Below are 12,211 nucleotides of genomic sequence, written 5' to 3' on the forward strand. Positions count from 1 at the left end.
GATCGGTCGGTGGCACAGAGCTCTCGCTTCAGGGAGGCGGGACTGCGGTCAGAGACACAAGCTCTGGGCGGGGCCTCGGGGCCGAGGTTTGGGGGGCGGCTCCGGGCCGCTGGTTGGGCAGTGGTGGCTCCCCAGTTGCACCCCGTGTGCCCGGGTCCAATCGTCCATCACGGGACTCGGGGCCTGGGGCGGAGGGGTCCCAGACGTTTAGTTCTGATTCCGCCCAGTGTGGTCCTGGATCCCCTACGCAGACTCGGGAGAGGGACGGACCTCTCTGGTGCCACCATCCCCGCTCCCTATGAAACCACGCCGGGGCTGCTGACTCAGACCCACTATTCAAGCCTCCCAGAGAGCAGATGAGAGCAGAGGCCCTGGATCTACCCGCACCTGCAGGCGTCTCTCTGGGCCCCTTTCTGCTGGGAGACCCAAGAGGACGGAGGGGCCTCAGCTCCTAGAAAGTCGGCTGAGTACTGGGGCTTGAGGGGCCCGGCTGCTGCCGCGTGGGGTCGTGCGGTTCGGGGGCAGGGGAGGGGTGGGGAGGATGCCTCTGGTTCACTGGCCGGAGGGGTCGTTAGTGGGCGCGTCTGTTGCAGAGCCGGCCGTCAGGCAGGGCAGGCTGTGGTCTCAGGTCGCCAGCCAGGGAGATAGAGGGCGCCTCCTTCAGCCCCCGGGCTCAGGGAGGGGTTCCCAGCCTCCTTCCTCCCATGGATGCAGACGGAGGGTGTGAGTTTAGTGACGGTCTCCAGACCAACGGATAATCATTTTTTCAGACTCAAGTAACAGTAAAGGAGAAAGTAAAACGTTCCCCGTTTCAGCCGCAGATTCAAGCCTGTGTCTGGACGAGTAGGCAGCTCTGGAGACGCAGGGGGGCCAAGGCCCCCCCACTGCCCGCCTCGGGGCGGGGGGGGGGGGCGCCGCGCGGCCGCGTGAGCCGCGGTGACAGCCCCCCTGCCCTCACACCCACGTCGCTTCTGCACAGCTGTGCTCACGGCTCAGGCGCGGTGAGGTATGACCTCTCTTCCCTCGTGGTGGCTGCGGGGACTGGCCACCTGCCCTCATTCTGACGTCAAAGGGCCACCTCGCAAGTGCGGGGCTCACGTTCAGGCGCCTTGCTCGGAGCCGCTGCCACGCTGGGTGCTCACACTCGACTCGGTGATGCGGGGGCGGGGGGGGGGGGCACTGGCCAGGAGGGCGGAGCCCCCGCGCCCAGGGTCAGCACCTGGATTCTAGTTCCCACATGGCCAGCCGAGCCCCGCCTCCTCTTAGGGCCCCCTGCAAGGTGACAGTCGGCCAGACAGCCCAGGGCCTTCCCGTCTCTGATGTTCCCTGAATCTGGCTGCCCAGCTCCAGATGCGATGTCTTGAACAGTGTCAGACGCGGGCCCGACTCCCTCGGGGTTTAGCATCTAAGCGTTCCTTGGCCCGGAGCGTCTGTGCGGCCGGCAAGGGGTGTCCCTAACCTCTCTGAGGCTGAGGGCGTCTGCTTCGTGCCGACCTGCGCCATGACCTGCCTGCCCAGGGGCTGCATGTCTCCTGCCAGGTGATGAGGAGGGACCCCCTCCTCTCTGCCCTGGGGACGCCCCCGGGAGCTCCTCTGCTCTGGCTGGGAAGGGTCCGGAGCCCCTTCCCAGGTGAGAGGCAGGGGGTGTCTGTGCAGACTTGGGATTATCCCAGGGGGTGTGGTCAGCAGGTGCGAGGACTCAGCGGGAAACCCTTTCTTGTGAAAACAGCTCTGAGCGGCTCCGTGGTTCCTTGAGGTCACCACCTGGCTCAGGTCAGCCCCGTCACCTGCCTGGTCCCCACAGGTCCCCGGCTCCCAGAGTGCCCGTTGCCCCACGGGTAAACCGGGAGTAGTGAATCCCGACCAGTAAACCAGCGTGTGGTCGGAGAGGACTCGATGGGGTGGTTCCATCCACTGCTCCCAGTGTCCGTGTCACTGGTGCCTGTTCCTGCTGCTTAAAAAGGGTGGGGTCTCGGTACTCAGGAAGACAGCACGAGCAAAACGAGTCGCTCTGAAACCACTGGTTGTGCAAACAGAGGGGGAGGGCGCCTCCTCGCGATCTCACTCTCAGGCGGTCAGCGCGGAGCGAGCGGGTCTGTCTCCAGCCTGAACTCGGGCAGATGCAGAGGAGTGGGAATCAGGTCCATCACCCGAGCGCCAGCCAGGGAAGCCGCGCGAATCTCTCACCACGTGTGACGCTCAGCCGGTGAACACACAGGACTCTGCGACTTCAGCCTGCAAGGTGCCTCCTCTGGGGTGGCCAGAAGTGTGAAGGGGCAGGTGTCTACTGGAGAGGGGTTATTCTGTGTCTACAGAAATCGCTTCCATCAGGTTATAGTTGGCGACACTTTTTCTGGAACAGTGACATGTCATCCTAACGTCATGAAGACGTATTCCTATCTTTCAATTTTACTCAAAAAAAAAAAAAAAAAAAAACCAACCCTTAGCTCTCGGGGTGCCTGGGTGTGTCGGTCGGTTAAGTGTCTGACTTCGGCTCAGGTCACGATCTCACGGTTCGTGGGTTTGAGCCCCGCGTCGGGCTCTGTGCTGACATCTCAGAGCCTGGAGCCTGCTTCGGATTCTGTGACTCTTTCTCTCGCTGCCTCTCCCTCTCAAAAATAAATAAACATTAAAAAAAAAAAAAAACCTTGGTTCTTGAGAACTCCATCTTCCACAGCAGCATTTCTCAGCTACACATAGTAAAACGGAAGTTTTCTCTGATTCGTCCGACGCTCCCGTGCTCCGGAGTCGCAGGGGCTCCACATGTCCTTGCGTGGGAGGCAGTTGGCCCGAATGAAGGGAGAGGCTCTAGGTTCCGGTTGGCGTTGATGCACCTGCTTCCGGCACTTCCTGAGCGAGTGACCTCGGGCAGGTTACTCTTAAGTCCCTGTTTCCTGATCTCTGAAGGAGGGAGGATGGTGTCCAACTGCCAGGGCTGTTACATGGGTTCAAGGAAACGGTGACCCACACCTCGCACGCACGCACTGAGCACTCTGCCCCTTCTGGGGACGCCTCCCGCTGTATGGGGGTGGGGGGTAGAAAGTGTCCCGCGCGTTTCAGTCAGGGACTCTGGTGTCAGCTCTGCCACTAATTGACCGTGTGGCCCCGGGACAGCCACCTCTTCTTCTGAGTCTGTGTTCTGTCATGCACATATTAAATCCCTCACGGCCCATGGCCAACTCTGGGTCCAGGCGACAGACGTGGCCCTTCCCAGTTCCGTGCAGCCTCCTGGACCCTGTCCCAGCTTTATTTGCATGCTGGGGAGCTCAGCATGTCTGAACCAGGTACAGAACTCAGGGTCACACAGTCAGTGGCCCGAGGGGACGGAGGTCACAGGTATCAGGACCCTTCTGCCCACAGAGCTGAAGGCCCCTCGCTCAGTCTTCTCAGAAACAAAGCCTGCACTTTTGTTGTCGCCTTGCCTGTGGGTGGTGGTCTAGCGCCTCAGGGGACCGCGGTCCCGCTTTCCTCACGCATTTAGAAATTTGGAGGATTTGGCCCCCATCACGGTCGCCAGGGCTTCCTCTGCTGCACCCACAGCCGGGCGAGGCTCCTGTGCTCCGGCCAGAGGGGACAGGCGGGGACACGCGGCCATGGCCCACGGAGGTCACAACCCTGTGGCCATCTTCATCCACCCCTGGGCCCTGAGCATGCGGGTTACAGACTGCATGTGCTCTGTGTTTCCCCGGGGCTCCCCTACTCTCAGCTGGGGGTCCTGCCTCAGCTCCATGGGGAATGGGAATGTCTGTGTGGCCAAGGAAGTCCCGGTGTCCTTCAGACTGTCGTCAGGGGACCCATGGGTCAAACTATTTTAACACCACCACCAAGATGTTACATGTGTTTTCGCTCATTCTCTCTGGAGTTTTCCAGAGGCTGCACGGCATGTGATGTCTAAACAGATGGCAGAGGCAGGGATGAGAAACCCAGGTTAACTATTGAGCCAGACTTAAGATTGTCTGAACTGTAAACTGAGCCCACACTTCTTTGGAAAACATGTCCACAAAATGTGTTAATGTGTTTTCTGTATGAGACTCCTCTACACTCAGATTCCACGTTTGGAGATGAAAGCAAGCTGTCCAAAACTGGTCCATGCCAAGAAGTCATCAGTCAGTCAACCAACCATCAGTCAACCAAGCAGTCAATCAGTCAACCAACCAGACAATCAGTCAACCAACCAGCCAGTCAACCAACCAGATGATCAGTCAACCAACCAGCCAGCCAGTCAATCAACCAGCCAACCAACCAGCCAGTCAGTCAACCAACCAGACGATCAATCAACCAGCCACTTAATCAGCCAGCCAATCAACCAAATAGCCAATCAGTCAATCAACCAACCAGCCAATCAGTCAACCAACCAGCCAATCAGTCGATCAACCAGCCAATCAGTCGATCAACCAGCCAATCAGTCAACCAAGCAGCCAATCAGTCAACCAACCAGCCAGCCAGCCAATCAACCAGCCAGCCAGCCAATCAACCAGCCAGTCAACCAACCAGCCAATCAGTCGATCAACCAGCCAATCAGTCAACCAAGTAGCCAATCAGTCAACCAACCAGATGATCAATCAATCAACCAGCCAGTTAATCAGCCAGCCAATCAACCAAATAGCCAATCAGTCAACCAGCCAGTCATTCTTACAGGTGGTCTGCATTCTAGCCGAGGCTCTCCTCACTGAGCTGGCTGTGCCCTTGTGGCTCCCAGGGCCCCTCTGGTGCCCCAACAGGGGGACCTACCCCCTTGCCTGTGTTGGTCTATCCTGAATGCTAGTGAGACAGGAGCCACGTGGACCCAGCAGCTGCAGGGTGGTTCCTGGGGCCGTGGCCACGGAGGTGCTGGGACCTCAAAAACACTGGATCCACAGGAACTCTAACAGAGGCCTGGGCAGCTGCACAGATGCGGACAGAGCACACAGAAGGCTACGCAAATCAAGTCTGCAACGAGACCCTTGTCGAAGGTATTCTGAAATTTTATTAATTGAGGTCTATTGGGGAAAAAACCCTATATGCAAATATATGCACAAAAATCTCAAAAGACCAGGATTAATACATGTCTGGGGCCTGGGCCCAAGGATTTGTAATTACTTCCTATTTAAAACACAGGAGACCACCCCCCTCCATTCTAAAAATAACACACAGCCCGCGTAGAAAGTTTGAGAAGTGGGGTAAACCATAAAAAGGAAAACAAAAACCACGTATAATCCCGTCACCCAGGGACGCTGTTAACATTTCTGGGGTAGCTCTTCTCTGCTTTCAAAACGCCCCCCTACACACTTTACATGATTGATATCCCACCAAACATGCAGCTTTGTGTCCTGGCCTTCTCACTTAACACCGAATTAGGGATGTGTCCCCAGGACATTACAATTCTTTGTAAGTGGGAGTAACGGCCACAGCACCGCTGGTGTGGGATCACTGTGCAGGGGTCAGGGGAGGTGGGCCCAGTTCTGAGCGGCTGCATTTAAAAGCGGGAGTTTGGGGGCGCCTGGGTGGCTCCGTCGGTTAAGCACCGGACTTGGGCTCAGGTCATGTTCTCGGGTTCGTGAGTTGGAGCCCCACATCAGGCTCCATGCTGACAGCTCAGAGCCTGGAGCCTGCTTCAGATTCTGTGTCTCCCTCTCTGCCCCTCCCCTGCTCACACGCGCGCGCGCTCTCTCTCTCTCTCTCTCAAAAATAAATAAAAGTTAAAAAAAAACTTACAAGCGGGAATTTCCCCACCTCCCAGAGGACGTGCATTTCCAACCCAGCGCTGAGCTGGTGCTGGGGCTCCTGCAGTCACCAGGGACACCAGGCTTTTCCGAATTGGCCAGTCGGGGGAAAGCGTGGTTCTGTTTGCCCCCCGAGGTGTTCTAGGTGTTCTAGGAGTCGGGCGAGACACTACTCTGTGTGGCTCCGGGCTCTCAGCTCCCGCCTGAGGCAGGCCATGCAGCCCACGCCCAGGGACCAAGGAGAAGCCAGCCCTGGGTAGTTGGTAAACATAGCACTTTAAAGGCACATCACCAGCGGCCCCAGCCTTTGTTGGGGCGTCGGATGGGGTGGAACTGGCAACATGGACACGGGGGGGTGGGAGGGGGGGTTCCGGGTCCTTCTGTGGGAACCGGCAGGGGGCTCCGACGCCCTCGGAGAGTGCTCCCTACATCATGGGGTAAGCGATGACGAAATAGTTGAGCTCGGAGTCGATGAGTTTCCTGTACTTCCGGTGGATCTCACGCAGCGTCCTGTCCTCGTCGTTGGTCTCGTACCTGTTCGTGTAAATTCGCACCTGCGCAGCACAGAAACACGACATGTGCACCGTGACTGCGCCAGGCCGGCCCCATGCTGGTCCCAGCCTCGGGCGCGCACGGTCGGGCATCGCCGGGCACAGCCCAAAGCCAGCTGCTGGGGAGAGGTGGCTCTGGGCCCCCTCCCGTGCAGGTACCCCCGGGGACAGACCCAGGGCCCCACCTTGAGAGTGCGCAGGGAACACTGCCCTTCCTCCTGGCTCTTCAGGATCCGCTCCACGAACCTGACGTCCAGGAAAGCCCAGATTTTGAAGTAGAACAGCTTCCTGCAGGATGAGACAAGGAAGCACAGTTCCTCGTCCAGGGACTCGTGGTTGTTGTTGAACTCAAACGTCAGTTTCTGGAAAGGCAGCGAAGGGGAGACGGGGTGGAGGGGGTGGTGCAGTGGGCAGAGATGCTGGGCACCGGCCGGGTCCTCCCACAACACGCCTGCGGCCCGGCTGTGGGTCAGACGACCACGGTGGCCCCAGGGCCGCAGGTAACAGATGGGGACGTGTGGGTGATTTCACCCAATCTGCAAGAGGCATTTGGAGCTCAGAGCCCGAGGCGCTGGTCCCAGCCCCTCAGCCTCCCGGCCGGGCCACCAGACGGCCACCCCCCCCCCCCGCCCCCCACGGAAGGACAGTAACAGGCAGGCTTCAAATGAGTTATCGGCACTTAGAGGCCCTCGTTGGTGGTGGTGGTATTTGTATCAGTTGACCTCAATCGTCCCAGCCTCCCTGGAGGTCCGTGGAGGGACACAATGACCCCGATTTTACAGATGGGGAAGCGGCCAGGGGAGAGGGCCGCGCACGCCCCTGGGCTCCTCAGTGACTTGGTGGGTCTGGTCTGGAGTCAGACTCCCGTGTGCTGCCGGGACCCGGTGCCGGGAGGAAGCGGCCTCAGACCCGCCCTCAACCTGGAGAGGCTCTGAGAGGGCACAGAGGGCTTTCCCTGGCGGGTAGCCCACCCAAAAATGCCTCATGCTGCGCGTGCACAGGTGAGCAGTAGCTGTCACCCGCTGTGACGCCGGGGCAGGGGCGGGACACGTAGTCCGGGAACATAGCCCGAGCATTGGTCTGAGTGGGCACAGGCCCGGCCGGGAGCAGGCAGCAGAGGAGAGGCCTCTGCCCTGGGGGAGCCTCCCGGCCCTCGGCCCCCCTACCTGCAGCGTATGCCGGAAGGTGGGCAGGAGATCCGTCAGCGTGGGCCTCATGGACCAGTCCGGGTCGCTGAAGTAGCAGCTTCTCAGACTGAGGCCCCGAACGGGGATCTCCTGCAGGAGGACCCGGGCCAGGCGCTCGTGCTTCATGACCCGCTCGAAGAAGAAGTTCACCTTGAGGTTGGAGGCGCGCCTGGCCAGCCTGGCCCAGGACATGCCCCAGATGACCTGGCCGTGGGGGTCGTGGACGTGGCACTTGATGTTTATGGTCCAGAGGGTCCTGGCGTTGTTCTCGCACAGGCCGTCCAGCAGCTCGTCCGAGATGCAGTTGTAGTTGAGGGTCAGGGACACCAGGCTGCGGAACGTGGCCATGGTCTTGCTGAACTGGGGGCTGCTGTAGACGGCCAGGTGGTGGCTGAAGTAGTCCTCGATGTTGAGCTGGGACACCAGGCTCTCGCCCCGTGAGCCGCTCAGGGAGCCGAGCACGGCGCAGCCCTGCTCCACGGTCAGCCTGGCCCCTTTCAGGCTGAGGTGATCCAGCTGCCTTCCTGCTTTCTTCAAGAAGAAGCTCAGGCTCTTGATGAGCGAGCCGCGGATGCTGTTCCTCCAGACGGGACGGTCCAGCTCCAGGTGCTGCACGGACAGCGACTTCAGGCGGTTGTTGTTCTTGCCCAGACGGGACAGGAGGCCTCGCATGGTGACCTGGAACTTCTTGGTGAGCACGGCATTGTAAGGGTTCAGAAACTTGATCTCCAGGTGCTCCAGATAGCGGCCAAATTTCTTCACGTACCAAAGAGCCGACTCGAACTCGGACGCGTGCACCCTGGAGGGTCTCCCGCTGAACGTGATGGTCCTGTACCGCCAGAGGTCAGCCGAGTACATCATCTGGTTCCACTTTCTGCAGACGAGGGCGGCCCGGGACCTGTCCCTGTCTCCCAGCCACCAGAACACGCGACGCAGGCACACGTCGGGCAGGGCGGCCCAGCAGCTCTGGTCTCGGGGCTGGACGGCTTGGCTTTCTTGGTCCATCGAGGAGCCGGGGTGTCCAGAGCAGCCGTGCGGTAGGCAGGGGCTTCCAAAAACGAGGAAACAAAAGCGACCGCTCGTCTTCTGTGGGGAGTAAAAAGGAAGCACCGTGACCTGCCGAACAGAAACCAGACCCCCCTTGAATGAACTCGCAGCCCGGCCGCACGTGCAGCCCTTCCGTGAGGGGTGAGCCTCGCCATGAAGGCCCGCAGAGACCCAGGCCGTCGGGGTCTCTCGGACACACGCACACTGGGACCCGCACCCAGCACAGTCCCAGGAGTGAGAGGCCTGGGGACCGGGCTGTTCAGAGGAGGCGGCATCTGGGAGGGGCTTCGCGGGCTGCTTGGGAGCCGCGAGGCAGCCCAGGTCAGCCTGGCGGTGCTGGAGGAGAGCAGAGGGCACCTCTGGGCAGAGGGCACCGTGGCACAAAGCCACAGAACTGGGAATGAATGGGATCTGTTCACGTGCGGGGAACTAAAAATTGTCACTTCACTTGTGGGGGCGGGGGTTGGAGCCGGAACGGGGGGGGGGTGCCGGCTCAAGGGGCCCTGGAGCGATGCAGACAGAGGCTGCGTCCTAGGGGCCGAGACTGGAATTCCGACATGCCGGGTCCCCTTCTGGGGATGGGGACCCTGGCAGCTTGGCACCGAATTGCCGATGGGGGTGTTTGCATTCAAAGGGTTAGCGGCACATCAAGGGTCACGGGCGGAGAGCCTCCCATGAGGCCGCTGGGGCCGGGCAAGGGCCAAGGATCCTGTGTCCACAGGTGTTGTCAGTCTGACATCAGAAAGGACCCTCCAGGGAGGGGGAGGATGAATGGCCAGAGCAGACTTTGGGCTCCGAGCCTGGGGCTAGGGCAGCGGGACCGCGGGGATGCGTGGGTTTATGCGTTCTTTGCAGGACACGGTGACTGGGAACATAGAAGTGGGGACGACCTGGCAGCCGGGCTGCAGGCGAGACCTCTGCGAAGCTAGGGAGGCCCCGGGAGGGCCCGGCCACCGCCCACCTGGGGTGCTGGGCCCTGGGACTTTCTACAGGAGCCATCTGCTGAAGTTTTCCTGATGGTTTGATTTCCACGTTTCCCTGGCCTGAAACTTCTCTTTCCCTTTCCCTGTCTCTCCCAGAGGCCCCGCTCTTCAAGCCTGCGGCCCTGTGGCCCCGGAACGCTTCTGCTGGCTACTTTACCAAGTGGCCCGAGATTATCCTCACGGCTCACGAAACCGCAGAGCCAGAGGAGCTCTGGGAAGCATGTCTTTACAGATGGAAACTGAGCCCCAGAGGGGTGAGGGCGCCTGCCTGTGGTCACACAGCCCTCAGGAGCCGAGGGACACGTTAATCGCATTTCTCAATGCGGGTCGGACATGTGTCTGCGCGTGAGCTCGTGAGCGTCGCTCACGTGCTCTCCGTGCCTGTCCGCGGCTGCATCTGGGATCCGTGTGCAACCGTGGCGGGCGTCCGTGCCCTCTCCTCTCGGCTCTCCCTGTGATGGGCCCCCGGGCGCCCCCGAAGGTGGTGACGTGTGGGAGGCTGGTTCTGCCGGGTCCTCTGGGGCCCGGCGCCCTCCCCCACCTCCGGATCCAGGCAGACCTGCACGCGGGATTTGGCAGCGGCCTGGCCCCGTCCAGGGTTCCCCTCTCGCCCGTGTCCGTCCCCGACGATGATCCTCGTCCCAGCCTGTCTCCCGTGGGACTCACACACCCCTTGAGACCAGGGACGGCCTCATTCTTGTGAGTCGCACTTGCACACTGAACAAAGGAAGAGAGAGGGTCGTCTCTTTGTTCCCAGAACTGGGTTCCCAGCGCTTTGCTTGGAGCTAGGCGTGTGAGAGAGGCCAAGCCACTCCCAGAGCTGAGCAAAACCCTTTGCCCTAGCAGTCACCGGGCGCAGGAGCTCTCAGACACGGAACCGCGGGTGGTGTGGGCAGAACCGATCCGCGGGCTGGGAAAGCCAAAAGCCACAGTCGGTACTGGGCACATCCTCCCCTCCTAAACGACCTCGCCAGCCGCAGGCCGCGGAGCTCAGAGGTCGGGTCCTGGTTCCATCAGTTGCTAGGGATGACCTCAGGCAAGTTAATTTTCTCTGTGCCTCAGTCTCCGCATCTGAAAACCAGGGATAATAGTGGCGCCTCTGTCTTAGCGGCGGGAGGATTAAATGAGCTGATCCGTGCAGGTGCCTGGTGCGTATCAGAGGCTATACCGCGCTTGCGCCTGGTAAGTGGAGGCCAAGGCGCTTCTGGGGGAGGTCCCTGCTGGGCGCGGTGAACACACCCAGTTTGCAGGTGGGGAAACAGAGGTGTTGCAAGTTGGGAAAGTCTCCCCGCGAACGCCCGCAGAGAGCGGGAAGGGATCGGAACCCACCCCAAGGGCTCACAGACCTGTCCCCCAGGTGGGGAGCGGCCAGCCCGGGAAGAAACCTAAGGAAGCCGCGTCACCCACGGCCCGGAGGTGCCCGAGGACGCCTGTTTCCAAGAGGAGGCGGCAGGGGCCCCATTACCCGCTCACCGCGCCCCGCTCGTTGCGCCCGGTTTGGGCTGCGGGGACCGCAAGCCGCCCGCCTGCTCCCGCGCCGCCTGCGCTCCACTCCGCGCAGGCCTCCGGGACGCGCGCCCTCGCTGGCGATGAGCCTTTGTGACGCGCCCAGGCCTGCGGGCCTCCGCTGTGCCCTGGGCGCGAGGCCCCATCCCGGGGTGGCCAGGGTCCCCGCGGTGCGTGCAGGGGGCCGGACGGCCCCGCCAAGTGTCCCGGAACGCGCGCCGGGGTCTGGGGGGACCTGGTCCGGGGGTCCCGGGAGGGCGGGTTCCGGGCGCAAAGGTGCGTGGGGCGGGGCTGGGGGTCCGTGGGGGGTGGGCTCCGGGAATACGAAGGGGGTAGGTTCAGGCACTAGCGGGGAGGGGGCCGGAGAGAGTACTGGGGGCCGGGTCCGAGGGGTGGAGGAGGTGGAGGAGGTGGGGAGGGCCAGAGGGCAGAGGGCCGGGGTCACAGAGTCGGAGGCGGAGCGCAGGGTAGGGCGGGGTCCGGGCGTGTCTGGGGGCTGCGCGCTCGCGCGACTGAGGGTGGGCTTCCCTCTGCGATGGGGAAGAGGCTGTGCGGGAGCTCGGTGCCCGGCCTGTGGGAGGAGGCGCTGCGCTCTGCACCCCCCCTTTCCTTCCCCCAACTCGGAAGTGGTTCCCACCGGAAAGCCTTGGCCCATCTGACTCACCTAAGACAAGGCGTGAGTGGGTGTCTAACGCACCCACTTTCCATGGCCCTCCTCTCCCCGGCGGCCCTAGGGTGTCCCTAAAGGTCAGGCAAAAAGGCGGGGGGGGGGGGTGCATGTAGGCCTCTGACACCAGCCTCCCAGCTCTGGTGTGCGTCCTGAGCCCCCGCCCCCCCGCAGCTGCATCCTCCCTGCCTCCTTCCGTTTCTGCCTTTCCCTGCGCGTTGTCCCTTCCCGTCCTCCCCGCTCCTAGCGCCACATCTCTGACCGGGAAGGACCAGTGAGGAATCTCAGGAAAGGTGGACAGGAAAGGGTATTTTCAGTCTCCAGAGACAAGCCTGGGTTCCCCAGGTGCCCAGACTACAGCCCGGATGTCCCATCCACGTGCCTGACACCTGGGATTCCCAGGCCCAAGAGCCGGGGGCCTCTCTCCTGGTTTCTCTGCGGCTGCTGGCAAACCAGTATCTCCGTTCGAAGGAAAATAGTTAAACCTTTTCTTGTAAGAGGAAAAAACCCAAGAAGAAAATCCTTCCCTTTTCACAAGGAAAGACTCCCAAGGGGGGGGGGGCGCGCA

The 12,211-nt window shown here is 61.4% G+C and overlaps 1 protein-coding gene across 4 annotated transcripts; it reads right to left on the bottom strand.

Annotated features, from left to right (window-relative positions):
* Positions 1 to 5,015: 5,015 nt before the first annotated feature.
* On the bottom strand, positions 5,016 to 11,034 carry FBXO39 (F-box protein 39). 4 transcript variants are annotated; one of them, XM_027047273.2, is made up of 5 exons: positions 10,944 to 11,012; positions 10,030 to 10,187; positions 7,420 to 8,526; positions 6,439 to 6,615; positions 5,016 to 6,256 (listed from the first exon to the last, which is right to left on the bottom strand). In XM_027047273.2, the coding sequence occupies exons 3-5, from the start codon at positions 8,443 to 8,445 to the stop codon at positions 6,128 to 6,130; spliced, it is 1,332 nt and encodes a 443-aa protein (XP_026903074.2). In that variant the 5' UTR covers positions 8,446 to 8,526; positions 10,030 to 10,187; positions 10,944 to 11,012; the 3' UTR covers positions 5,016 to 6,127. The 4 variants fall into 4 exon arrangements, with proteins under 4 accessions (XP_026903074.2, XP_026903079.2, XP_014933599.2 ...); XM_027047278.2 differs by lacking the exon at positions 10,030 to 10,187 and having other exon boundaries at positions 10,936 to 11,014; XM_015078113.3 differs by lacking the exon at positions 10,030 to 10,187 and having other exon boundaries at positions 10,817 to 10,958.
* Positions 11,035 to 12,211: the final 1,177 nt, after the last annotated feature.

This window comes from Acinonyx jubatus, chromosome E1, assembly GCF_027475565.1.
Source record: "Acinonyx jubatus isolate Ajub_Pintada_27869175 chromosome E1, VMU_Ajub_asm_v1.0, whole genome shotgun sequence".
Lineage (NCBI taxonomy): Eukaryota > Metazoa > Chordata > Mammalia > Carnivora > Felidae > Acinonyx > Acinonyx jubatus.